The sequence below is a fragment of the Pseudophryne corroboree genome, assembly GCF_028390025.1.
Source record: "Pseudophryne corroboree isolate aPseCor3 chromosome 3 unlocalized genomic scaffold, aPseCor3.hap2 SUPER_3_unloc_1, whole genome shotgun sequence".
Classification (NCBI taxonomy): Eukaryota; Metazoa; Chordata; class Amphibia; order Anura; family Myobatrachidae; genus Pseudophryne; species Pseudophryne corroboree.
The window spans coordinates 4,320,264-4,347,912 of NW_026967493.1; the positions used below are offsets into that span (position 1 = coordinate 4,320,264).

Here is a 27,649-nt window from a genome sequence, read left to right on the forward strand (position 1 = left end):
GGTCAGAATAAGGTGCTGCAATGGTCTGGAGTGGAATTGCGCATATTCTACCATGTCGAAGGTTGATACCATCAGACCCAACAGTCGCATTGCTGCATGGACTGACATTGTCTGGGCGTGCAACGCTTCCTGCGCCATGACCTGCACCTTGACTATCTTTTTCTCTGGTAAGAGAACTCTCTGTAGGTCTGAATCCAATATGGCCCCCAAATGAACCATCCGCTGTGACGGATTCAGGGACGACTTCTCCCAATTTATGAGCCACCCGTGTCTCTGTAAACAAACTATTGTCTGTTGAAGATGGCTCAAAAGTACATCCTGCGAATGTGCTAGGATTAACAGGTCGTCGAGGTATGGGAATATTCTTATCCCCTGTTTGCGCAGACAAGCTGCCATAACCACCATGATCTTGGTAAACACCCTGGGTGCTGTAGCCAGCCCGAAGGGCAGAGCTTGGAACTGAAAATGTTCGTGGAGGATGGAAAACCTGAGGTAACACTGATGCGACAGTGCTATAGGCACATGTAGGTAAGCATCCCGTACATCCAGAGATACCATGTAATCTCCCAGTTCCATAGCCAACATTATGTAGCGTAACGTCTCCATGTGGAACTTCGGGATCCAAATGTATTTGTGCAACATTTTCAGATTGAGAATTGGTCGATATGACCCATTTGGCTTCTGGATTAGAAATAGATTGGAGTAAAACCACTGTCCCCTTTGTGATGGAGGTACTGGGACAATCACACCTGACTGCAGTAATTTTTGGACTGCTTCTTGCAGGGCATTGGCCTTCGACTCTATACGAGATGGGCTGGTGCAAAAAAATCTTTGAGGAGGCTGCCTCCTGAATGGGAACCCATACCCCTGAGATACTACCTTCTGCACCCAAGCATCTGTTGTTGACTGTTGCCATATGTGTGCAAAATGAAGGAGTCGGCCCCCAACCCTGGAATCCTCCAGGCGGAGGCCCGTCTCTTCAGGCTGACTGTTTCTGTTCAGGCTTGGAAGCTGGCTTTTTGCTATCCCACTGCTTCCTACCCCTGGTTTTAAACTGGGGTTGCTTAGGCTCCTCTTTAGCTTTTGCTTTGCCAACGAAAAGAGCGAAATTTTAAACCCTTGGACTTAGGGTTATAGGTAGCCAGAAATCTGACCTTCTTTGATTCAGGGTCTGATTCTAGGATATCCGATAAAGGTTTTCCAAATAATATATTACCAACGAAAGGCAATGCTTCCAATTCTTTCTTGGATTCCGCATCTGCCTTCCAGGTACGTAGCCAAACTGCTCTGCGAGCGACTACTGTCAAGGCTGAAGCTTTAGAAGCAACTGTACCTACATCAATTGCTGCTTCTTCCAAGTATTGGGCAGATTGTCTTAAATGGCTAAAACGATCCTCTTGCTCCCTAGTAGGAGAAAAGATGTCATTCTCTAGTTCCTCTATCCATTCGCCCATTGCCTTTGCTACCCAGGCCGAAGCCATAGCAGGTCTTACTACTGCTCCTACTAGAGAAAATATATTTTTCAAAAGGCTATCTACCCTTCTGTCTGTGACATCATTTAGTGAGGTAGATGACAGTGGTAAAGCAGATTTATGCACAAGTCGCAGAACATGTGCATCTACTTTTGGAGGAACTTCTCTTTTTGAACACTCCACAGCTGGAAATGGATAATAAGAATCCCATCTTTTAGGAATCTTATATTTCTTACTGGGCATCGCCCAAGACTCATCCATCATTTCTGTCAGCTCATCTGACGCTGGGAATTCAGCTTTAACTGATTTTGTTCGTTTAAACACAGGTGCTTTAGATTTTAACACGGTCTTGGCTGGCTCTTCCAAAGAGAGACCAGCCTTCACAGCATTAATAAGTTCAGCTACATCTTCTGAACTAAAACTCTGCGACTGATCATCATACGGAGTATTTGAATCTACTGTATCATCTGTTGTATCACCTTGTGTAGTCTGCCACATAGACGTATCTGTCTTAGTCTTACCTGTCTCTTGGTTGCTTGCAGAGGCTACTGGAACCAAGCCGTAGGAAGGGAGCTGCATGTATGGGTTAATAGTGTAACCTAACCCCTGAGGTGGTGCTACCAGAGTTAACTTGTCCGCTATTGACGATAGAGTCTTTGCGAACATATTCCATGGCGGCTCTGTTGGTGGTTGAACCAACTCCTGTTTTTTCCTTTGCTGAAAAGCAAAACAGTTTGCACACAAACCCTCATAAGTGACTAATTGGTTCATATCAATTAACCCTGACTTACAAGATAAGCTGTAGGAGTGCTTGATAAATTCTCCTCGTCACTTTTGCAGCTCACAGACATGGTAATAATCTGTTAATGACTACACAATTTGTGACTGAAAATCACCTATATATAAGTATATAGAAGTGAGATCAATCTGACCACAGTGCACCTGTTATGCACACCAGTGCCTGCAGGAAAGTACTGGTGTCAGAACTGTTATGCACTCCAGTGCCTGCAGGAATGTACTGGTGTTTGAACTGTTATGCAAAACAAATGGACTCACAGACAGACTGGGGAATATGACATAACGTACACAGAAGGTGATAGGGTAACAAAATACACACAAAGTGAACAGAGAAGCCCAGAGGCTAAGGAACTGGGTATCTCCCTTGTATTAGAACTGCTCAGATGGGAAAAGCAAGATGTTGTGTTTTAATACGTAGAGAACCCGAAATGCTGTTGCTAAGGGCAACAGCAAAACCCTAAAGGGTTACCAACGGGTGTGGCAGTAAACTCCTTGGTCAGAGATGGAATGATAGACACAAGGAGAGTCTCCACAATCCTAATTCTCACTTGCAGTGCACAGGTTCAGCTTACTGCCACTAAACTGACCCCTGACACCTAGCACAGTGAGACAGGATTAGACAGGCAAGTCTTAGAATACAGCCGCAAACTTGCTAAGTTCACAGAGTAGTAACAGAACCCCAGCAAGCTAAACGACTGACTCCAGTCTTACTGCTAGGTCTGGATTGGCAGAGTGTAATACCAAATCCCCAGGCCTATTTGCAGTAAGCAACAAACAAATACAAAGCTACACAGTACTGGTTAACTTTCAGGAACTGACTAACCAACAAAGATTCAGCAGCATCTGCTTACCCTGAGAAGAGGCCTTATAAAGCAGGTGCTGTCCACGCCCCACTCAGACCTCACAGACTGTGAGCACAAAAACCAGCACCGGATCCCCTGCCGTGCACAGAGCCTATAACCACTGCACAGCAAAAGACCCGAACCGGAGTATCAGCTGCGCTCAGGTTACTCCGCTAGCACTTGTCTCCCGGTTGCCATGACGACGTGGCAGCACAGGGCAGGAGACACTAACAGCACCTGATTTGAGGGTCAGAACAGGACTGACATTACACAGAAAAGTCAGCACACATACTAGCAGTCAGTCACATGTTAAAGCATTAGACATTCCCATATGAGAATACAACCTCCATAACAACTTATACATAAGTAGGAAAATTGTACTTCTGTTTTTAACTGGTTCTTTTTCAACATAACATGCAGAAAAACAGTAATATACAGGTCTCATATGCAATAGGTACTAAAAATTAACAATTCATACTAACAAGTAGAGAGAATTTTTAGTACTGTATACCCTGCCTCCGGAGAGCGGGATACAGGGAGACTCACCACACTTTCATATCCAAGAAAATACGCTCGTAAGACGCTGAGTGGATTCAGACGCTACTGATGTACACTACCGCTCTTGATAACTGATAACGGACACGGTCGCTCACTGACGGACACGGACGCTCAGCGACTTCCACGTGTATGCACACGCTAAGGCATGCGACTCGGTCTAGGCGGGATTTCTAGTGTACACAACCGCAGCGTCTAAGCTGCGACCGAGTACCCTCGTGGTAGCGTCTGAGCCGGAAGTGAGGTCATTCAGTTCATGGACGAGAGACACGCGGGAACTGGTCATGAACTCTGAGGAGGTGCGGCCAGGAGAGCGTCTGAATCCCCCCGTTTACTTAAACCCTAAGGATTGCTGCCTCTACCTAGTCCTGGCGCCTATGATCCCTAGAGCGTAGCGCTGTCGCACTCGAGATGTTCGGCGCATCAACACACTGTTTGTAGTCTCCACCAAATCAGTGTAGCTGTGTCCTGACCCCTCTAGTAAGAGGAAATCCATAGACTTACCGTCCCCCCATGCTCCGGCCACAGCCTGGTTACGTCTGCTGGACCTGCTAGAACATCCGACACAGACGCCCGTCGAGACAGCACTAATACCCGAAGTAAGCGTTGTTGCGACCCGGTGGGGAGTTGTTGGAGCGACTCTTTCTAGTATGCGTTTAAGACGCTGTTAAGAGAAGTCGCTCAAAAAAATATAGTAAGTCTATAAAAATAAAATAATAAAAGCTTGAGGCTGCTATTCTCAGCAGCCCTGTGACCATGCGGCTTCCTGCCGCACCAAGCAAAAAACTGATTTGACTGAGTCAGTGGGCGGGACTATATGGTGAAGGCCCCGATGCATCCTGGGAGGCCAGAAAGCTTGTGTCCGTGTTGGTGCCATTTCCGCTGTCGCTCAACCATATCCCAATGTTATCGAGTGGATAATCCTGTGGACCCAGCCAGAGAAATTGAGTTTGTACAGCATGCCGTAGCTGGAGGCATCTGAACAGAGCGGTGCTGGGAACATTGAATTCCTCCTTTAATTGATGAAAAGACTTAAAGACACCGTCATAATATAATTGACCTGATAGCACTCCTTTGATAATCCATATATTATCTAGTGATAGCTTATTCAATTCGATTTATGTGCTATTAAACCATAATGGGGCACATTTATCTTAATCGGACCAGTCGTAAAGAGTATGCGCAAATTGCCAGACCAGTAAGGCCTGACGCAACAAAGGAGGCAAACTAGTAGCAGAGAGGCCGGAGAGAAGGAACTGAAGTGGAGAGAAAGAAAAAGTAGAAGACCACTGCACCCGCTCAGCCAAGAATCCCACCATAGTCAGGTCCACCGAGTCCTTAGTCCAGCTGGATAGATGGGACAGTTATGCAGCAATATAGTAAAATCTCAAGTTAGGGAGACCCATTCCCCCAAAGACTGTGGCTTGCATAATGTTTTAATGGAAACTCGTGCTGGTTTATTGCCCCAGACAAATGACGATATGACACTCTCAATCTCACTACATTTTTATTTTTTGGGATATATATTGAGGACTGGTGCAGAACATATAAGAATTTAGGTTGCATCACCATTTGAAATAGATTAGGTACCTGAACCGTAATGTCCATTGTAGGGGGTGAGCCTCACGTATATATCTTCAGGAAAGTGACCGGAGATGGGGAGAAGATACGACTTACCCCAATTAGTGAACAGGCCCGAAAAGGTACTAAACTTATCAACAGAGTCTACAATGAGTCTTTAGAGTCCTGCAGAAAGAGGAGCATATCGTCTGCGTAAAGAGCCACCACATCCTCAGTATTCCCAATTTTAAGTCCCTTACCACCCCGATCAGTGAGCAACAAGCCAGCCAATGGTTCTATTTGCAATTGCAAATAGTGCAGGAGATAGAGGGTGCCTTTTATTTTAGGGTGCCTTTTATTTTAATATCTTGACTTCCTCTTTGCATTTGCGTGCTGATGTGTTTTTCTATATTCTCTTTACAGTTTGTCATTTTTAACTTGTACCATGTGTGTTTATAGATCCACCTTGTAAGGACATTCGTTGCTTTGAAAATGGTTAGGATCGGGTGGGAGGGGGGGGGGGGGGGGGGGGGAAATCAGGATTTTTAAACAGGTTTAATATTCCCGATCCCGCGTCGCGACCTTTGCGGCAATGGGGGGATTGCCACAATCCATCGCTGGTGAATGGAGGGCATAACATTAATAGACCTTAGCAGTGTCCATGCATCAATGCTGGGGGTGCAGGAGGACAACCATAAATCACTGATGGGCAGCTAATCCACCATCACCGGCGGTTGGAATCCCACCGGTCAGTGTACAGATGCCGGAATCCCGACCGCTAGAAATGCCGACTAACAGGGACTTTCCCCCACTCGTGGGTTTTCCACGACACCCATAGAGTGAAGACAGAACCTGTGGTGAGTGCAGTAAGCCCGCAAGGTGCTTTGTTGCGCTCGCCCCCACCACCACCGCCAGGATCCCAGCATCGGGATGCTGACCACCGGGATCCGAGCCGCCGGCAAAGCACATCCAACCCAACCCAAAGGGGAAAACCCCCAAAATATGGTAATTTAGGTGAGCAGTTCCAAACCCAGATGCCATAGGGTTAGCAGAGGCGGGTGTAAATGTCAAAGTTATGTCAAGTCAGTTTGGGGAGGTACGGATGGTGTAATGGTTAGCATTACTGCCTCACAGCACTGAGGTCATGGGTTCAATTCCCACCAGGGCCCCAACTGTGTGGAGTTTGTATATTCTCCCCCTGCTTCCTCCTGGCACCCCGGTTTCCTCCCACAATCCAAAAATATACTGGTAGGTTAATTGGCTCCCAACAAAAATTAACCCTAGCGTGAATGTGTGTGTGTGTGTGTGTGTGTGATAGGGAATATAGATTGTAAGCACCACTGGGGCAGGGACTGATGTGAATGGCCAAATATTCTCTGTAAAGCGCTATAGAATATGTGTGCGCTATATAAATAACTGGTAATAGAATAACAGAAAAGTCACACAGCCATTAAGAAGACCAGAGGGGAAGTAGCAGACACAGGCATGAATAGGGAACAATGAGAAAGGACCAAGCCCAGCACAATACATATGTAATGAAAAAACAATAAAGCTAAAATGAGGAAGACCCTGGTCAGAATCCCTGCACTTACAGGACAAATGAAACTATGGCCAGTTCCAGTATTCAGGTACCTATAGTTAAGGGGCGGAGTCATGTTAATTCTAATGTTTTGTCCCGCCTTCCAGTGGGAAACTGACCAATCTTCATTGGTGAACCGTTGGCAGCAGGACAGGTGACGGTACCTGTACTACCCATAGGGCCGACCCAAAGGACTCCCGCTGCTAAATATTAATGCACTACAGAAGGTCTAGTTCCAAAATAAACTGTATATAGTGAGGCTACAATGTCTGAGCTGTGTTTTCAGAGAGAAACATAAAAAGGCACAGATCAGAGGACATCAGGTTCAGAGTTTGATTTGGGCTCTGGCCTGGGACCACTAGGCAGGATTGGTGTGAACTTCGTTAGGCGGTGTAATGACGCGTCTCCTCATTCAGTGATATCTTCTGGATAGTTACTGAGCAGGAAGGATAACAGATAAAATACTAGGCTAGGATATGCTGCCCTGCAATGGTAGAAGATGCTAGCTGAAACCTTGAACACAGGTTGACGAGTTAGTGCTCACTGTAGGTGAGGAGTGTCAGCAACCGAGGTATTTGCACAATTGGTAAGAGTAATAATGCACACTGCAGGTTGTGAATGATAATGCACGCTGGTATTGGATGTGCGCTCTGCAGGCTGTCACTGGTACTGCACGCTGGTAATGGATGTGCACTCTGCAGGCTGCAACTGGTACTGCACGCTGGTAATGGATGTGCACTCTGCAGGCTGCAACTGGTACTGCACACTGGTATATGATGTGCACTCTGCAGGCTGCAACTGGTACTGCACGCTGGTAATGGATGTGCACTCTGCAGGCTGCAACTGATACAGCACGCTGGTAATGGATGTGCACTCTGCAGGCTGCAACTGGTACTGCACGCTGGTAATGGATGTGCACTCTGCAGGCTGCAACTGGTACTGCACGCTGGTAATGGATGTGCACTCTGCAGGCTGCAACTGGTACTGCACGCTGGTAATGGATGTGCACTCTGCAGGCTGCAACTGGTACTGCACGCTGGTAATGGATGTGCACTCTGCAGGCTGCAACTGGTACTGCACGCTGGTATATGATGTGCACTCTGCAGGCTGCAACTGGTACTGCACGCTGGTATATGATGTGCACTCTGCAGGCTGTCACTGGTACTGCACGCTGGTAATGGATGTGCACTCTGCAGGCTGCAACTGGTACTGCACGCTGGTATATGATGTGCACTCTGCAGGCTGCAACTGGTACTGCACGCTGGTATATGATGTGCACTCTGCAGGCTGTCACTGGTACTGCACGCTGGTAATGGATGTGCACTCTGCAGGCTGCAACTGGTACTGCACGCTGGTAATGGATGTCCACTCTGCAGGCTGCAACTCGTACTGCACGCTGGTAATGGATGTGCACTCTGCAGGCTGCAACTGGTACTGCACGCTGGTAATGGATGTGCAACTCTGCAGGCTGCAACTGGTACTGCACGCTGGTAATGGATGTGCACTCTGCAGGCTGCAACTGGTACTGCACGCTGGTATATGATGTGCACTCTGCAGGCTGTCACTGGTACTGCACGCTGGTAATGGTAATGGATGTGCACTCTGCAGGCTGCAACTGGTACTGCACGCTGGTAATGGATGTGCACTCTGCAGGCTGCAACTGGTACTGCACGCTGGTATATGATGTGCACTCTGCAGGCTGTCACTGGTACTGCACGCTGGTATTGGATGTGTACTCTGGAAGCTGTCCCTGGTACTGCACACTACAAGGCAGTGTGATAATGCACACTGGTGCAGATGGAATAGTACTGAGCACTATGCACAATGCAGGGAACAACAGAAGCCTGAAGCACAAAGGTAGGAGCCGGAGAACTCGGGAACACTGATGTGCACAATGGAGTGTGCACCAGACAGAAGAACCAGGAATCAGAGCTGCTGATACTGGAGGCAGGAACAGGTAAAGTACAAGTTGTACTGGCAATGAGCAGGAGAAACTGAGGGGTATAAAAAGGTGCTCTGGTCAGTCATTGGTAGTTGATTGGACAAATTCCAGAATCAGCTGATTAATTCAATATGGCAGCGCCTATGCAGCGCTGACCTGAGGAGAAGCGCCAACACACTGATGCTCACTTGACACAGCAGGTTTACATCCACTGCCCTGACAAGCACGCCAACTGATGAAATGACAGCGCCGGGTACGGTAAGAGGTTCTCAGAGGCTGCTGTGAGCGACATAGAATATGTGACACTGTTCTTACTTACCTGTGCTGATACCTGTAGGGATTTCCTCCTCCTTACACTGCTGATCACCCATCACATACGTCTCCTCTGTCTCCTCTTCCTCCTCTATAGCCTCTACTTTAACAACAATCAGGTCTTCAATCTAAATATCACAAACATATCCAATAATTTGTGATTAAACAGTGGGTACGACCCACACAGCCCTTCCACAGATCATTTATTGTGTATAGTCACATTAGGGTGTATGGATGTGTAAGGGGGGGGGGGGGGTTTGAATAGGATGCAGTACATTACAGCAGTAGTACAGGTAGTGTACGGATGCTGTGTGTAATGGGCAGTACAGTACAGGGAGTGTGTATACATGCCGTGTGAAAGGGTGAGAGGATAGGATGCAGTACAGTACAGTACAGTACAGGTAGTGTGTATATATGCCGTGTGTAAGGGTGAGAGGATAGGAAGTGGTACAGTACAGGGAGTGTGTATATATGCCGTGTGTAAGGGTGAGAGGATAGGATGTGGTACAGTACAGGGAGTGTGTATACATGCCGTGTGAAAGGGTGAGAGGATAGGATGCAGTACAGTACAGTACAGGTAATGTGTATATATGCCGTGTGTAAGGGTGAGAGGATAGGAAGTGGTACAGTACAGGGAGTGTGTATATATGCCGTGTGTAAGGGTGAGAGGATAGGATGTGGTACAGTACAGGGATTGTGTATACATGCCGTGTGTAAGGGTGGGAGGATAGGAAGTGGTACAGTACAGGTAGTGTGTATATATGCCGTGTGTAAGGGTGGGACGATAGGAAGTGGTACAGTACAGGTAGTGTGTATATATGCCGTGTGTAAGGGTGAGACGATAAAATGTGGTACAGTACAGGTAGTGTGTATATATGCCGTGTGTAAGGGTGGGAGGATAGGATGCGGTACAGTACAGGTAGTGTGTATATATGAAAGCCCAGGGCTATAAAAAAAGTCAATAAAAGTTATGTTTTAAATATTCCATCTCAATTATCATATCAATTTTACTTCTTCTACAAGAGTGCGCCCACACAAGAGCCTTCTTTTTTCTTCCCATTTTTCAAAGTGTGTATATATGCTGTGTGTAAGGGTGGGAGGAGAGGAAGTGGTACAGTACAGGGAGTGTGTATATATGCCGTGTGTAAGGGTGAGAGGATAGGAAGTGGTACAGTACAGGGAGTGTGTATATATGCCGTGTGTAAGGGTGAGGGGATAGGATGTGGTACAGTACAGACAGTGTGTATATATGTCATGTGGAAGGATAGGAAGTGGTACAGTACAGCAGTGTGTATATATGCCGTGTGTAAGGGTGGGAGGATAGGAAGTGGTACAGTACAGGTAGTGTGTATATATGCCGTGTGTAAGGGTGAGGGGATAGGATGTGGTACAATACAGACAGTGTGTATATATGTCATGTGGAAGGATAGGAAGTGGTACAGTACAGCAGTGTGTATATATGCCATGTGTAAGGGTGAGAGGATAGGAAGTGGTACAATACAGACAGTGTGTATATAGGTCATGTGTAAGGGTGGAAGGATAGGAAGTGGTACAGTACAGACAGTGTGTATATATGTCATGTGTAAGGGTGGAAGGATAGGAAGTGGTACAGTACAGCAGTGTGTATATATGCCGTGTGTAAGGGTGAGAGGATAGGAAGTGGTACAGTACAGGGAGTGTGTATATATGCCGTGTGTAAGGGTGAGAGGATAGGAAGTGGTACAGTACAGGGAGTGTGTATATATGCCGTGTGTAAGGGTGAGGGGATAGGATGTGGTACAATACAGACAGTGTGTATATATGTCATGTGTAAGGGTGGAAGGATAGGAAGTGGTACAGTACAGGGAGTGTGTATATATGCCGTGTGTAAGGGTGAGAGGATAGGAAGTGGTACAGTACAGGGAGTGTGTATATATGCCGTGTGTAAGGGTGAGGGGATAGGATGTGGTACAATACAGACAGTGTGTATATATGTCATGTGTAAGGGTGGAAGGATAGGAAGTGGTACAGTACAGCAGTGTGTATATATGCCGTGTGTAAGGGTGAGAGGATAGGAAGTGGTACAGTACAGACAGTGTGTATATGTGTCATGTGTAAGGGTGGAAGGATAGGATGTGGTACAGTACAGCGGGTGTGTAAATAAATATGCCGTGTGCAAGGGTGGGAGGATAGGAAGTGGTACAGTACAGGTAGTGTGTATGTGTGTCATGTGTAAGGGTGGAAGGATAGGAAGTGGTACAGTACAGCGAGTGTGTATATATGCCGTGTGCAAGGGTGGGAGGATAGGAAGTGGTACAGTACAGGGAGTGTGTATTGATGCGGTTTGTAAAAATGAGGGGATTTGACACGTAAATACAACAATAGTATCTAAAATCAGGGAAATATGAAGGAGATACAAAGACGTGTACAGCTGTACATATATGTGGAGAAATGCTATCTCTCAAGAGTATGTAACGTACGCCCATTTCACTCCCAATTCTGCATCAGCATCTACAACTTTAGCACTTGGGTAAAAAATAAGATTTTACTCACCGGTAAATCTATTTATCGTAGTCCGTAGTGGATGCTGGGACTCCGTAAGGACCATGGGGATTAGCGGCTCCGCAGGAGACTGGGCACAACTAAAGAAAGCTTTAGGACTACCTGGTGTGCACTGGCTCCTCCCACTAAGACCCTCCTCCAGACCTCAGTTAGGATACTGTGCCCGGAAGAGCTGACACAATAAGGAAGGATTTTGAATCCCGGGTAAGACTCATACCAGCCACACCAATCACACCGTATAACTCGTGATACTATACCCAGTTAACAGTATGAAATATAACTGAGCCTCTCAACAGATGGCTCAACAATAACCCTTTAGTTAGGCAATAACTATAAACAAGTATTGCAGACAATCCGCACTTGGGATGGGCGCCCAGCATCCACTACGGACTACGAGAAATAGATTTACCGGTGAGTAAAATCTTATTTTCTCTGACGTCCTAAGTGGATGCTGGGACTCCGTCAGGACCATGGGGATTATACCAAAGCTCCCAAACGGGCGGGAGAGTGCGGATGACTCTGCAGCACCGAATGAGCAAACTCTAGGTCCTCCTCAGCCAGGGTATCAAACTTGTAGACTCTTACAAAAATGTTTTAACCCGACCAAGTATCAGCTCGGCAAAGTTGTAAAGCCGAGACCCCTCGGGCAGCCGCCCAAGAAGAGCCTACTTTTCTCGTGGAATGGGCTTTTACAGAATTAGGGTGCGGCAGTCCAGCCGCAGAATGTGCAAGTTGAATCGTGCTACAGATCCAGCGAGCAATCGTCTGCTTAGAAGCAGGAGCACCCAGCTTGTTGGGTGCATACAGGAGAAATAGCGAGTCAGTTTTCCTGACTCCAGCTGTCCTGGAAACATATACTTTTCAGGGCCCTGACTACATCCAGTAACTTGGAATCCTCCAAGTCCCAAGTAGCCGCAGGCACCACAATAGGTTGGTTCACATTAAAAAATTATACCACCTTAGGAAGGAATTGGGAACGAGTCCTCAATTCCGCCTTATCCATATAAAATACAGATAAGGGCTTTTGTATGACAAAGCCGCCAATTCTGATACACGCCTGGCCGACGCCAAGGCCCACAGAATGACCACTTTCCACGTGAGGTATTATAGCTCCACGGATTTAAGTGGCTCACCCAATGCGACTTCAGGAAATCCAACACCACGTTGAGATCCCACGGTGCCACTGGAGGCACAAACGGGGGCTGACTATGCAGCACTCCCTTAACAAAAGTCTGAACTTCAGGCAGTGAAGCCAGTTCAATTTTGGAAGAAAATCGATAGAGCCGAAATCTGGATCTTAATGGAACCCAATTTTAGGCCCATAGTCACCTCTGACTGTAGGAAGTGCAGAAATCGACCTAGCTGAAATTTCTCCTTTGGGGCCTTCCTGGCCTCACAGTACGCAACATATTTCCGCCATATGCGGTGATAATAGTTTGCGTTCACTTCTTTCCTAGCTTCAAATAGCGTAGGGATAACTTCCTCCGGAATTCCCTTTTCCTTCAGGATCCGGCGTTCAACCGCCATGCCGTCAACGCAGCCGCGGTACATCTTGGAACAGACAGGCCCCCTGCTGCAGCAGGTCCTGTCTGAGCGGCAGAGGCCATGGGTCCTCTGAGATCATTTCTTGGAGTTCTGGTTACCAAGCTCTTCTTGGCCAACCCGGAACAATGAGTATAGTTCTTACTCCTCTCCTTCTTATTATTCTCATTACCCTGGGTAAGAGAGGCAGAGAAGGGAACACATACACCGACTGGTACACCCACGGTGTTACCAGAGCGTCCACAGCTATCGCCAGAGGGTCCTTGACCTGGCGCAATATCTTTGTAACTTTTAGTTGAGGCGGGACGCCATCATGTCCACCTTTGGCCTTTCCCAACGGTGTACAACCATTTGGAAGACTTCTGGATGAAGTCCCCACTCTCCCGGGTGGAGGTTTCTTAGTTGTCCACTCCGGGAATGAACACTGCTGACAGTGCTAACACATGATTTTCCGCCCATCGGAGAATCCTTGTGGCTTCTGCCATCGCCATCCTGCTTCTTGTGCCGCCTTGTCGTTTTACATGAGCGACCGCCGTGATGTTGTCTGACTGGATCAGCACTGGCCGGTGTTGAAGCAGGGGTCTAGCCTGACTTAGGGCATTGTAAATGGCCCTCAGTTCCAGAATATTTATGTGTAGGGAAGTCTCCTGACTTTTCCATAGCCTTGGAAGTTCCTTCCCTGTGTGACTGCCCCCCAGCCTCGAAGGCTGGCATCCGTGATCACCAGGACCCAGTCCTGTATGCCGAATCTGCGGCCCCCTAGAAGATGAGCACTCTGCAGCCACCACAACAGCGACACCCTGACCCTTGGAGACAGGGTTATCCGCCGATGCATCTGAAGATGCGACCCGGACCACTTGTCCAACAGATCCCACTGGAAAATCCTTGCATGGGACCTGGCGAATGGAATTTCTTCGTAAGAAGCTACCATCTTTCCCAGGGCTCGCGTGCATTGATGCACCGACACCTGTATACGTATTAGGAGGTCTCTGTCTAGAGACAACAACTCCTTGGACTTCTCCTCCGGGAGAAACCCTTTTTATCCTGTTCTGTGTCCAGAACCATACCCAGGAACAGTAGACGCGTCGTAGGAACCAGCTGCGACTTTGGAATATTCAGAATCCAGCCGTGCTGTTGTAGTACTTCCCGAGATAGTGCTACTCCGACGAACAACTGCTCCCTGGACCTCGCCTTTATAAGGAGATCGTCTAAGTACGGGATAATTATTTCGGCCATTACCTTGGTAAATACCTCGGTGCCGGGGACAGACCAACGGCAACGTCTGGAATTGCTAATGACAATCCTGTACCACAATATTGAGGTACTCCTGGTGAAGAGGGTAAATAGGGACATGCAAATAATCATCCTTGATGTCCAGTGATACCATGAAATTCTCCAGGCTTGCAATAATCGCCCTGAGCGATTCCATTTTGAACTTGAACCTTCGTATATAAGTGTTCAAGGCTTTCAATTTTAGAATGGGTCTCACCGAACCGTCTGGTTTCGGTACCACAACATTTTGGAATAGTAACCCCGGCCTTGTTGAAGGAGGGGTACCTTGCTTTCACCTGCTGGAAGTACAGCTTGTGAATTGCCGCCAGTACTACCTTTCTCCGAGGGCAGCCGGCAAGGCTGATGTGAGTTAACGGCGAGGGGGAGTCGCCTCGAACTCCAGCCTGTATCCCTGTGATACTATTTGCAGAACCTAGAGATCCACCTGTGGGCAAGCCCACTGGTCCCTGAAGTTCCCGAGACGCGCCCCTACCGCACCTGTCTCCACCTGTGGAGCCCCAGCGTCATGCGGTGGACTCAGAGGAAGCGGGGGAAGATTTTTGATCCTGGGAACTGGCTGCTGGTGCAGCTTTTTTCCTTCTTCCCTTGTCTCTGTGCAGAAAGGAAGCGCCTTTGATCCGCTTGCTTTTCTGAAGCCGAAAGGACTGTACCTGAAAATACGGTGCTTTCTTAGGCTGTGAGGAAACCTGAGGTAAAAAAATTTCTTCCCAGCTGTTGCTGTGGATACGAGGTCCCAGAGACCATCCCCAAACAATTCCTCACCCTTATAAGGCAGAATCTCCATGTGCCTTTTACAGGCAGCATCACCTGTCCACTGCCGGGTTTCTAATACCCTCCTGGCAGAATGGACATTGCATTAATTCTGGATGGCAGCCGGCAAATATCCCTCTGTGCATCTTTTATATATAAGACAACATCTTAAATATGCTCAATGTTAGCAAAATATTATCCCTGTCTTAGCGTATTAATATTATCTGACAGGGTATCAGACCACGCTGCAGCAGCCCTATTTATGCTGAGGCAATTGCAGGTCTCAGTATATAACCTGAGTGTGTAAATACAGACTTCAGGATCGCCTCCTGCTTTTTATCAGCAGGTTCCTTCAAGGTGGCCGTATCCTAAGACGCAGTGCCACCTTTTGACAAACGTGTGAGCGCCTTATCCACCCTAAGGGATATCTCCCAACGTGACCTATCCTCTGGCGGGAAAGGGTACGCCATCAGTAACTTTTTAGAAATTACCAGTTTCTTATCGGGGGAAACCACGCTTCTTTACACACTTCATTCATCTGATGGGGGAACAAAACACTGGCTGCTTTTCCTCCCCAAAAATAAAACCCCTTTTATGTGGTACTTGGGTTCATGTCAGAAAATGCGTAACACATTTTTCATTGCCGAGATCATGTAACGGATGTTCCTAGTGGATTGTGTATATGTCTCAACCTCGTCGCCACTGGAGTCAGACTCCGTGTCGACATCTGTGTCTGCCATCTGAGGTAACGGGCGTTTTTTGAGCCCCTGATGGCCTTTGAGACGCCTGGGCAGGCGCGGGCTGAGAAGCCGGCTGTCCCACAGCTGTTACATCATCCAGCCTTTTATGTAAGGAGTTGACACTGTCGGTTAATACCTTCCACCTATCCATCCACTCTGGTGTCGGCCCCACAGGGGGCGACATCCCATTTATCGGCCTCTGCTCCGCCTCCACGTAACCTTCCTCATCCAACATGTCGACACACCCGTACCGACACACCGCACACACACAGGGAATGCTCTGACTGAGGACAGGACCCCACAAAGTCCTTTGGGGAGACAGAGAGAGAGTATGCCAGCACACACCAGAGCGCTATATAATGCAGGGATTAACACTATAACTGAGTGATTTTTCCCCAAATAGCTGCTTGTATACATATATTGCGCCTAAATTTAGTGCCCCCCCTCTCTTTTTAACCCTTTGAGCCTGAAAACTACAGGGGAGAGCCTGGGGAGCTGTCTTCCAGCTGCACTGTGAAGAGAAAATGGCGCCAGTGTGCTGAGGGAGAAGCCCCGCCCCTTTTTCAACGGACTTTCTCCCGCTTTTTCTGGAATACTGGCAGGGGTAATTTTACATCTATATAGCCTCTAGGACTATATATGATGTAGATTTGCCAGCCAAGGTGTCATATATTGCCCTCAGGGCGCCCCCCCCCAGCGCCCTGCACCCATCAGTGACCGGAGTGTGAGGTGTACATGAGGAGCAATGGCGCACAGCTGCAGTGCTGTGCGCTACCTTGGTGAAGACCGAAGTCTTCTGCCGCCGATTTTCCGGACTCTTCATGCTTCTGGCTCTGTAAGGGGGACGGCGGCGCGGCTCCGGGAACGAACACCAAGGTCGGGTCCTGCGGTCGATCCCTCTGGAGCTAATGGTGTCCAGTAGCCTAAGAAGCCCAAACTACCACCTGTTAGGTAGGTTCGCTTCTTCTCCCCTTAGTCCCTCGCTGCAGTGAGTCTGTTGCCAGCAGATCTCACTGTAAATAAAAAACCTAAATATACTTTCTTTCTAGGAGCTCAGGAGAGCCCCTAGTGTGCATCCAGCTCAGCCGGGCACAAGAATCTAACTGAGGTCTGGAGGAGGGTCTTAGTGGGAGGAGCCAGTGCACACCAAGTAGTCCTAAAGCTTTCTTTAGTTGTGCCCAGTCTCCTGCGGAGCCGCTAATCCCCATGGTCCTTACGGAGTCCCAGCATCCACTTAGGACGTCAGAGGAAAAAAAAAGTATGTAACTCGTTTCCACCTACCTGATCCTCCTGCGGGATATCATCATTCTCTGTATCATCCTGGGAATAAAGAGGACGGGGACATCTCTCTGGGGTATTCCTGTTACTAGCTCCATCTGTAGGAGACACGCAGTGACTGAGTACATTGTATATATGTGATTATCAGATGATGTGTGTAATAGTGATCTGTAGCTGCACTATTCTGTAAGGCTGTAAGTGATGAAGAGCTAGCAGCAATGGCACTGTCCAGTACAGAGTCATTGGTCTTTCTTTCTCTTCATACGGGTAGGTTGTCTACTGTAATCTTAAGTCTTCTATTCATCCATTGGAGGATGCTGGGTATAGACTGTGGCTGACGAGAGTTTGTGCGTTTTGCATCTGCTGGCAAAATACTCAAAGTTCTTCCTCCTCCTCTATACCCCACGGGCTGCCTGGGAACCAGTATTACTAACTGTCCCGCCGCAGCTGGCGCTTGCTTCAGGGCTACTTACAGTGCTGCTCTTTTATTTATTATTTCTCTGTGTCTTTCTTCACTTTCTCCACCTTGGTGGACTTTCGTCGGGCCTTTCTCCCTGTCTCTGTCTTCTGCAAAGCCGCATTCTCCTGGGTTGGGCAACTGCCCTGTGATAGACTTCCATCATTTTTGTCTACTCCAGAGGTCACTCTTTCACTCTCTCCTTTGGGCTCTCTAACCAGCCCCTTATAACTTTGACTCAACCATCTTGGTTTTGGGGCCTGGCATGGTCAGTTCCTGGTCTCTGGCATCGGTCACCTACCTTTTGGAGAGGGACTGGATCGCTGCCACCTCTTCTAGACCATGTCACCAATGGATGACAAGAAATTTGGGGATTTTTGCACCAACTTCACATCCTTCTCCATTAGGGGCACTGGATGTCCCTCCATGTTACGCTCTATTGTTTGCATTCTCTCTCATGGTTTATATTATAATTACGGGCCAGATTCATGTACGCAAAAGCATTAGCAACTGCAAATTTGTACGCAGCGGCTATGCGGCCGTATGCAAACGTCCCCCAGGTCCTGTACTACTTACCTGTCCTGAGACAAAACTGAAGTCCTCCCGCAGCCAATGGGGAGCCGAGGGGGGAGAGCTTGCTCAGTAAATTTAAAGTGGCCAAGGTCTCCAGCTAGAGATGGGCATCGGTGGGTTAACCATTGAGGGTTTTTAACTATCAGGAGATTGCGCATGTGCCAACCGTGGCTGATGTCCGACATGGGACGTCCATGGCTGGTGGTTGCATCAGTGAACACCCATCAATGGTCAGACGAGTTGCCGTCAGTATTGAGCCAAGAATGGTTACGAACCATCAATGGCCGCCCAGTCAATTTTTCCGTAAAGGGAAATAAAGTGAATGGAAAAACATCAGTGCTACTTCCACATTACATGCGCCGCATCGGTCTCAGTGTGGATTTAGACGCAGTTTGATTGACAGTCAGCGACTGTTTGGGGGGGGGGGGGGGGGGTAACAGCGACTAAAATGCAGGCGAGTCACAGCCGCGGGCGTCTCTTTACAAACAACGGCTCCTGCATACCTGCTCAGATCCGCTGCGACCGGAGACACGGTTTGTGACCACCTCTCAATCCGCCCCATTGTCCTTAAAGTCTGCGTCATGAGTTCATAAGGGAATGCGTCTTTATAATCTGAAGTACTAACATGGACCAGGCAGCCCATAAATCTGTGCTCAGCTCAAACCCACAAAACCGAAGGGTACAATGACAAGTAGCCAAGTACGAGCCAGTCACAGCGCTTAAACATATACAAAGAGCACGTTAATGTCAGTCTAGTGAGGGTGTAAGCTTTGTATGAATGAAACGGAGCAGGTAAATCAGGGAGGGTGACGCTGCACTACAAACATGTCACACAGCTCCGTAGCAAATGCAGCGCACGTCACATTTTACAGCCCGTCAGACTTAACAACCAAAGGCGTTTTCCTGTAGTACAGTCCGGGAAGTTGGAACCAGGGGTGATCCATTATCTCTTTTTGTATTCTAGACATAACATTTACGGATGCTGCCGGATTGGCCATTTTATGCTTATGATTGGCCCATTCCTCCAATGGAGGACCTCTAATCACTAGCATTCGTCTCTGAACCGCGTTCAACAGCCCTAATGCTCAGTCCAAATAGAACACACGGTATGCACCATAAGGGGCCAGTAGTGCAAGAGTTGAAAGCCATAACTCAGTGGTTCCCAAACTTTTTGGAACCATGGCACCCTAGAGTATCAGCATTTTATTCATAGCACCCCTAGGCCAAAAATTTATTAGCGAGAGATTTTGTAATAAATATTAAATCAAAGATTGTGTTTATATGTCATCTTTAGGTTCCATTATGTGGCGAGGAACAAGATTTGCTTCTGTTTGTCCACATATTTTATGATTGGCAGCCACCAGCACTGGTTTTGCCTATTTCATTGACCAGAAATAATTTTGATTGGTCCTGGACCACCAATCAAAGGCACCCCTGCAAGTGTTCTGAGGCACCCCAGGGTGCCTAGGCACACAGTTTGGGAACCACTGCCATAACTGCATATATGGAACTAAATGTGCATATTCGCCTGTATGCAGATGTGCGCGCACCTCTACGGCCTTACTCCCCCTTACAGCACGGCCTGCAATTATGTCCGCACGCCCTCTCTGATTTAGTGCAAATGAGAGAGCGCCCCGTTACAGTCTAAATAATCCCACTGGAAGGCAAGGGGAGATTGCGTTCTTTCCTGCATCAGGGATTTAACCACAGCCTTACCCCTCTGACCACAGGAACATAAGGAACGGACTTCCTCTTTCTGCTCCTATCAGGGCTGTGATGTAGTGCATCACATGCCCCTAATGCATCCCATAATTCCTTCTGATTGGCAGTCTGATGCCAAAAGTGCTAAGAGAGGAACCAAAGCTCCCCTTAGCACTAGGTATCGTTCAGTCATTCATTACATCGTATAGTGTACGGGCAATCTTGCATGGTCCGGAGCGAAGGAAATTTGTCCCAACCGTCAGCAAGATTGCCCGTCGTTCTAACATGTACCCGGCCTTAATTCTCCAATTCAGATCTACGGCCAATGGCGTGAGGAATAATGTTAACGGGGTCTGCCAGACAGGCCCCCAGGGTGGTGCTAGATAGTATTAACATAAATATAATTTTTATATATATATATATATTATATATTTTTTTTTATATATATATTTGTCAATTAAGGGGGGTATTCAATTGTAGTCAGAAACTGTTCTGACCTATTCAATGGGGCTGCTTTTCCCCCCCATACAAGTCGGCAATTCCGACCTGTCGGAAAACATGTGGATCGGCAGATTAATGGCGGATCCACGTGTTTTGTCGGATTCCGCGGCCAAAAGTTTTGACCCAGGTTCCGACAATGTCAAAAGTCGGATTGGCTTTGTCGTGAACGGATTTGGCAGCTCATTGAATACGGAGAGGTTGGATCCTTTCCGTCAGAAAGGATCCGACATCTATTGAATACACCCCTAAGTGGTTAAAGCGGCAATGTTTTTAAAAGCAACTTGGTTTTGCCTTTTAAAAATAAATAAATGCTGCTTTAAATCCTGTGGCAAGTTCTGCACTTTTGCTAAACGGGATCCTATGACATGCCTTGCAGGGAGGAAAGACTATGGGGTATATTCAATTGAAGTCGGATCCATTCCGACATTCATTTGTCGGAAATGGATCCGACCTGGGCTATTCAATGCATTATCAATTCGACGTTAAAAAAAGTCGAATTGAGATGCGGAAGCTGAGATGGGTGAGAGCAGCGGTTATATAGCCGCTGCTCTCCCACGACTCTCCTTCCCCCCGGTCTCTCTGCCTCTCCCCGTCAGCGGCGGCCACTGAGAGGTAACTGCAGCGGCCGGGGATACCTGTCAGGCGGCGGGGGACAGGGTGTGCTCATCAGCGGTAGTGCTCTGCATCCCGCCGCCCCGCTCCCCCGTCTCATGTCTCCACATCCCTCCTCTCTCAGTCCCTGCATCACAGCCGTCGCTCACGGCAGCGTCCACTCGACTCCAGCAAGCGAGGTCTCGCTTGCTGGAGCCGGGTGGACGCTGCTGTGAGCGGCGGCTGTGACATCCTCCAGCACTGCTCTCCCCCCGTCTGGCTGCCCGCGGCTCTCCCCCCTCTCCTCCACTAAGGTCCCTCATCTCAGTCCGACATTTTTTTATGTCGGACTAAGATGGTCGGAAACGGGGCCAAATCCTGTCGAATTTGGCCCCGTTTCCCTCAAAAGTACGTGAATCAGCAGCTATACCGCCGAACTCTTCGACAAGTTGAATTCCCGGACTTGTTGAATAAAATGAGCTGAGATCACGATTCGACCTAAAAAAGTCGAAAACTGACGTCTTTTCGGCAGATGGCAGCTTTCGACCCTAATTGAATATACCCCTATAGCAGTAAGCTTAGTGCAGGTACTGTGCCCTTCTAAAGGAGATCATTCATAATTTATGCAAAATGTCTAATGTAACCCAACATTAACAGCTTCATTCTCACCGTTACACAGAGTGTGTACAGTGACAGTATGTGATTATTACTCACCTGTGCTGATACCTGTAGGGATTTCCTCCTCTTTACACTGCTGATCACCCCTCACATACATCTTCTCTTCCTCTGCTTTAGCAGCAATCACCTCTTCATCCTACATAAGGCACAAACCAATTAAATAACACATGTAATAATAATAAAGTTTAATTGTAATATCAGCTGCTCTACAAAGTATAGTGTACAGTCACTTTGGTATTTGGCGAGACCTTTAATCCCACCTACCTGACCCTCCTGTGGGACAGTGTGATTCTCCTCTATATGATCCTGGGAATAAAGAGGACGGGGACATCTCTCTGGGGTATTCCTGTTACTGGCCCCATCTGTAGGAGACACAGTGACTGAGTACATTGTATATATGTGATTATCAGGTGATGTGTATCTAGGTGGCCCCCATAGCTGCTCTCTCCATTACACTACATGACAGTCTCCTCTTACCCAGTGATGTGAGGGGCCGGTCATTCTCCATCATCACGTCCTTGTTGTCCGCCTCTTTGTCAGGACTCTGATTAAATAAAAGATGAGGTCAGTGTAACGTAAAACTCCCAGAATGCCTCACTTCTCCAGTCCCCAAGTAGTTGATCTCGTGGGTGCGATTTAATATCCTCAACGTCACGTGACTCGTATCCCTCTACATCAGAGGTTCTCAAACTCGGTCCTCGGGGGCACACACAGTGCATGTTTTGCAGGTCTCCTCACAGAATCACAAGTGAAATAATTAGCTCCACCTGTGGACCTTTTAAAATGTGTCAGTGAGTAATTAATACACCTGTGCACCTGCTGGGTTACCTGCAAAACATGCACTGTGTGGGCTCCCGAGGACCGAGTTTGAGAACCTCTGCTCTACATCAATGATCTATAAGGACTAATTACCCCATAGACGTCAGTCTCTTCTGAAAGTGTTTTGCCGTTTTATTTATGCACAAAACTACTACAACAATTAAAGACTATGTACAATATAAACCCAGGGAATATAAATACAAGTTGGGCACAAAGTAGAGAACTGAGAGACTCTTATCACAACCCTTCCCTGTGGAAGTTTCCATAAAGTTCCATTAAATACTACAGCAGGGGTAGGGGAACTGTGGCACCCCAGCTGCTGTGGAACTACATATACCAGCATGCACCGCAACACCGTTATAGCATGTCCTAACAGCAAAACTGTGGCAGGGCATGCTGGGGTGTGCAGTCCTACAGCAGCTGGAGAGGTTGCCTACCCTTGCACTACTATATGTTTCAGGATAAAACCCCCAAATATATATATATATATATATATATATATATATATATATATATATATATATATATATATATATATATATTAAATATAGAACATCTACTTCTATGGACGTAACTGGAGTACGGATGTTTGGGGCGTCTAGAGGTCACGTACCCAGGATCCAACGGCATTAGAGGTCAGTATAAAGGATGAACAGTGTGGCTATAATGAACGTTTTTCTAGTCAGTACTGTCTGCAGCTCTAATAGGCGGAATGCCACCATATTTAGCAAGAATACTATATGCAAGGCATGGGGGAGAAGAACCCCGAGGGGGAGAGGAAATAAGGTCTAAAATCTGGATGACGGTGGAAAACATGGCGCTGTACATGGAAAAATGCACGAAAAAGGTCCCAGCACATAGATACCTTAGAGAAAACTCAAATTCAAGTTTATTTTTCCTCTTTAAGCTTAATGCGAATAAGCCTCATACCTATACGTCATGTCTCGCTTTCTTCAAAAGGCACAGATGCACAGGGATAGTGGTATTGGGGACGGAACAGCCTAGCAGCCAATCAGAATTCATCAGCTGCATTCTGATTGGCTGGCAGACTGTCAGTGTACAGTGTAACTTAGCCTTGTGTGTCACGGACATCTAGGAACCGCCTTGTCCGCTCTACAGGACACATAATTATAGAGCGGATACTAATGCAGCGATCAGGCCTGGGACCATGGGACGTGTAATGCGCATCAGGGGTGGGGGAGCCGCTTCAAAGAAAACACACAAAAATAATTTTTTTTTTACATTTCCAAAAAATTGGCTACAAAGAGATCTAAAAAAATAAAAACAAAATAACATTTGTTGGTATCTTTTATAACAGAGTCTATACATGAGCGATTCATTTACCTGTACCGCGAGGTACTGTGAGCGGCACGGCGTAGCTCTGCTCCAGTAGTGACATGAATGCTCCATATTGATTTGGCGCATGCCCACTGCAATTACAACTTGGTTGCAATATGGGTTCAACACACAAAATGGCGGCTTCAGCGGTGGGTGGGCGACAGGTGCTCAATTGCTGGGTCTTGGCAATTGGTGAGAAAGTGTGGGGGGGGGGGGGGGGACACAGCAATGGAGAAGACCCCACAAAACTAGTAATATGTACCTCTCAGACCAGCCTCTATCACCTATGTCACGGTTCCCTGCACATTATAGGTCATCTGTGCTGCAGGGCTTTAGGAACACTATATGAGGAAGGGCGGCAACTCGTATTTAAGATTTGGAGGGAGGGAGGGGGCGGATCAAAAAAATAAAACTTTTATATTTTTTTGGTAGCAGACAGACTCATGAATAACAACGTTCGTAACCCATGTGGCATGCTCTCCTCAGTCCGACACAGGGCGACAGAGCGCTATGGGGGTTAGGGTAATTTTTTTCAAATACATAACACAATATATGAGAAATAAACCCAGGTTTTGCCCCTGGGCAGGAGTAGTGCCCAGCCCCTGCCCTACGGCCCCTATAAGCAGATCTGCTGCATGGAAATTGATGTATTGATGGCTGCCCTTGGATATGACACGGAGCAGCTCTATGCTGATTACTACTGGACCACATATATGAGAGTTATGCATGAAATGCTGTTACAATAGACTCTGTGATTGGTGACTGTTACCTGTTACACCGGGTGTCCGGCCTCCCTCTGCACCACAGGCGGCTCCTGACTCCCGGAGACCCAGCTCAGCTACTTTCTGGGTTACACTAATCCACTTAAAAGGATGCAAAGGATGGGGAACTACTTCCTGTTTAGCTAGGACGTCACTTCCGCCATTTGAACCGCAATCAGGAAGATAACTCACCAAAGATCGACGGTGTGGGCGGAAGCGGAGCGCATTGTAATCCCGGAAGTGACTGGCTGTCACTGGCTTGCATGAGGGGAGTGAGTTCGTTAATATTAATGAGTATAAATTAATATTCAGTAAGTAGGGTGTGTCCGTGACATTCTCATTCACCCAGCATGTTTTTCTCTGACTCATTTATTATCATCTGTGTCCATTAGAAGCTCTCTCCCCATTCACTGTTCCACAATACACAGAGACAATTATACAGCTTCATTCAGTCGGATACATGTTACATAGACAGGAGTCACTTATGTCCCATGCATAAGCCCTTATACACTTTGTATACATATTATATACAGCTAAAGGAATTAGAATTAATTTCATTATGCACATGAGATTATTGTATTACACTAATATGGGGATGAACGTCAGAAGCCCGCCATCAAAACCTTCGCATCTAACCAATTTAATGAAATAAGACACCGCCATGGTTCACAAGTGCACAAAATTCATGACGCTATAGCCAATCGTGGATGTAGTCGATGCTGCACGGCTGAATTCAGATGTATTTTAACGTTGGACGGCCATCGCTTCCACACCTTGGAAAGCAGCCATCGAAAGGTGAAAACATCATTATCAACTGGAAAACATTGATGGTGTCAAAACATCGAACACTGATGTCCATCCCTAAATTAATTTGCTTACATATGCATATGATTATTATTTTATTTATAAGGTGCCAAAAGGGTTCCTTAGGGCCGTAGAAAGGGATAAAACAGCCAATAGGATACGTAAGCGCAGACGAATACAGTATATACATTTACGTAGATACAAAACAACAGCGAGCAGTTGGCATAATTACGTAGCGAAGACAAAGGGAAGAGGGCACATGGATAGGTTATTACAGTCAGTGCTGTCTTTTCGTATGGGCTCTTGCCCAAGGGCCCCAGGAGTATAAGGGCCCTAGGCTGATAGCTGAGGGTCAGCTCTTTCCAGGGGTACCAGATTTTTAAAAATCAGCCCTAGGGAACCGGAGATATCCGACTTCAAAGCAGTGGTTCCAATCCAAGCCTGTTAATTGTTCTTCCCAGCCAGATATTTCGGGTTCTGTCAAAAGCTGTGACTCTCCCCTTTCAGTGGACATTGGCAGCTTGTCTCTACTGTGCCCAGAACCAGAGATATCAGCCTTCCAGCAGCTGGTCCCAGCTCCAGCTCCACACGCCTGGTATGAAGTTTTATATTTTCGTCGGTGGATCGCCCTGGCTCCTGCACTCTGATCCCCAAGTCCCCAGTACCTCCTAAAAGGTGTCCCCAGTACCTCCTGACAGGTGGCACTCTCTAGTTTGTTTTATCCCATTAATGCTAAGAAATCTATTTCCAGGAACTGGAGATATCTGCAGTAAAGCAAGCTGCCCTCCCACCAGAAAATTATGAATATTAAGCCCACTCCACTATCCACACCTCCCCTAGGTATAAAATATCCCCTACCACCCTGAAAGTCATGTACCAGATCCCTTCATTCAGCCCAATGTCCCCTTCTACAGTTTAGTGTTCTCCTTCCTGCCCCATATGTGCAGTAAAGGAGTAATTATCAGAAATTATATCTCCAGGTCCTGCATGCTGAGCGAAAGATAGAACACCCCCTACCAGGGCCAGTGCTAGGGTGTTCGGCACCCCCCTGCAAACTATAAATTTGCGCCCTCCCATATTCAACAAAGGGTCAGCGCGCGCCTTTGGTACGCGCCTGGAAAAGGGATGTGGTCTCACAAGTAAGAGGCATGGCCACACAATAGGACCCCCATTTAAAATTACGCCACATAGTAGCACAATCTTATTCATCTTATACGTAATGTCCCACCCGTAGTAGTAGCGTCCTTATATGTAATGCACCCCAGTAGTAGTAGCATCCTTATACATAATGCACCCACAGTAGTAGTAGCGTCCTTATACGTAGTGGATCCCCAGTAGCAGAAGCGTCCTTATACGTAATGCCCCCCCAGTAGTAGTAGCAGCAGCAGCGTCCTAATACGTAGTGCACCCCCAGTAGCAGAAGCGTCCTTATAAGTAATTCCCCCCTAGTAGTAGTAGCATCCTTATATGTAATGCCCCCCCAGTATTAGCAGCGTCCTTATAAGTAATTCCCCCCTAGTAGTAGTAGCGTCCTTATATGTAATCACCCCCCAGTATTAGCAGCGTCCTTATACTTAATCCCCACCAGTAGTAGTACCGTCCTTATACATAATGCCCACCAGTAGTAGTAGCTTCTTTATACGTAATGCCCCCTCCCAGTAGTAGTAGCATCGTTATATCTAATGCCCCCCCCCCCCAGCAGTAGTAGCGTCCTTATATGTAATGCCCCCCCCCCCAGCAGTAGTAGCGTACTTACATGTAATGGCCCCCCCAGTAGTAGTGTCCTTATACATAATGCCCCCCCAGTAGTAGTAGCGTCCTTATACGTAATGCCCCCTCCCCCAGTAGGAGCGTCCTTATACGTAATACCCCCCCAGTAGTAGTAGCGTACTTACATGTAATGCCCCCCAGCAGTAGCGTCATTATACATAATGCCCCCCTCCCCATAGTAGTAGCGTCCTTACATGTAATGGCCCCCCTGTAGTAGTAGCATCCTTACATGTAATGGCCCCCCCCAGTAGTAGTAGCGTCCTTACATGTAGTGCCCCCCCCCCCCCAGTAGTAGTAGCCTCCTTACATGTAATGGCCCCCCTGTAGTAGCGTCCATAATTCGTGCGCACACAGACATACCTCACACACACAATTCACAATACACACCCCCCCACCATATACACACACACACACATACACTCCACTTACCGAAGTCTGACTGTCCCTCTCTC

At 47.4% G+C, this 27,649-nt stretch overlaps 1 protein-coding gene across 1 annotated transcript in view; it reads right to left on the minus strand.

Annotated features, from left to right (window-relative positions):
* Window positions 1-27,649, minus strand: part of LOC134983085 (zinc finger protein 84-like) — a 66,392-nt gene that overhangs the window by 15,818 nt on the left and 22,925 nt on the right. Inside the window, exons 11-15 of the mRNA XM_063948779.1 lie at window positions 22,183-22,249; window positions 21,970-22,067; window positions 21,742-21,841; window positions 17,208-17,302; window positions 9,068-9,188 (exon numbers count right to left, since the gene is read on the minus strand). Coding sequence (XP_063804849.1) covers window positions 9,068-9,188; window positions 17,208-17,302; window positions 21,742-21,841; window positions 21,970-22,067; window positions 22,183-22,249 — 481 coding nt within the window. The remainder of the gene's footprint in view (window positions 1-9,067; window positions 9,189-17,207; window positions 17,303-21,741; window positions 21,842-21,969; window positions 22,068-22,182; window positions 22,250-27,649) is intronic.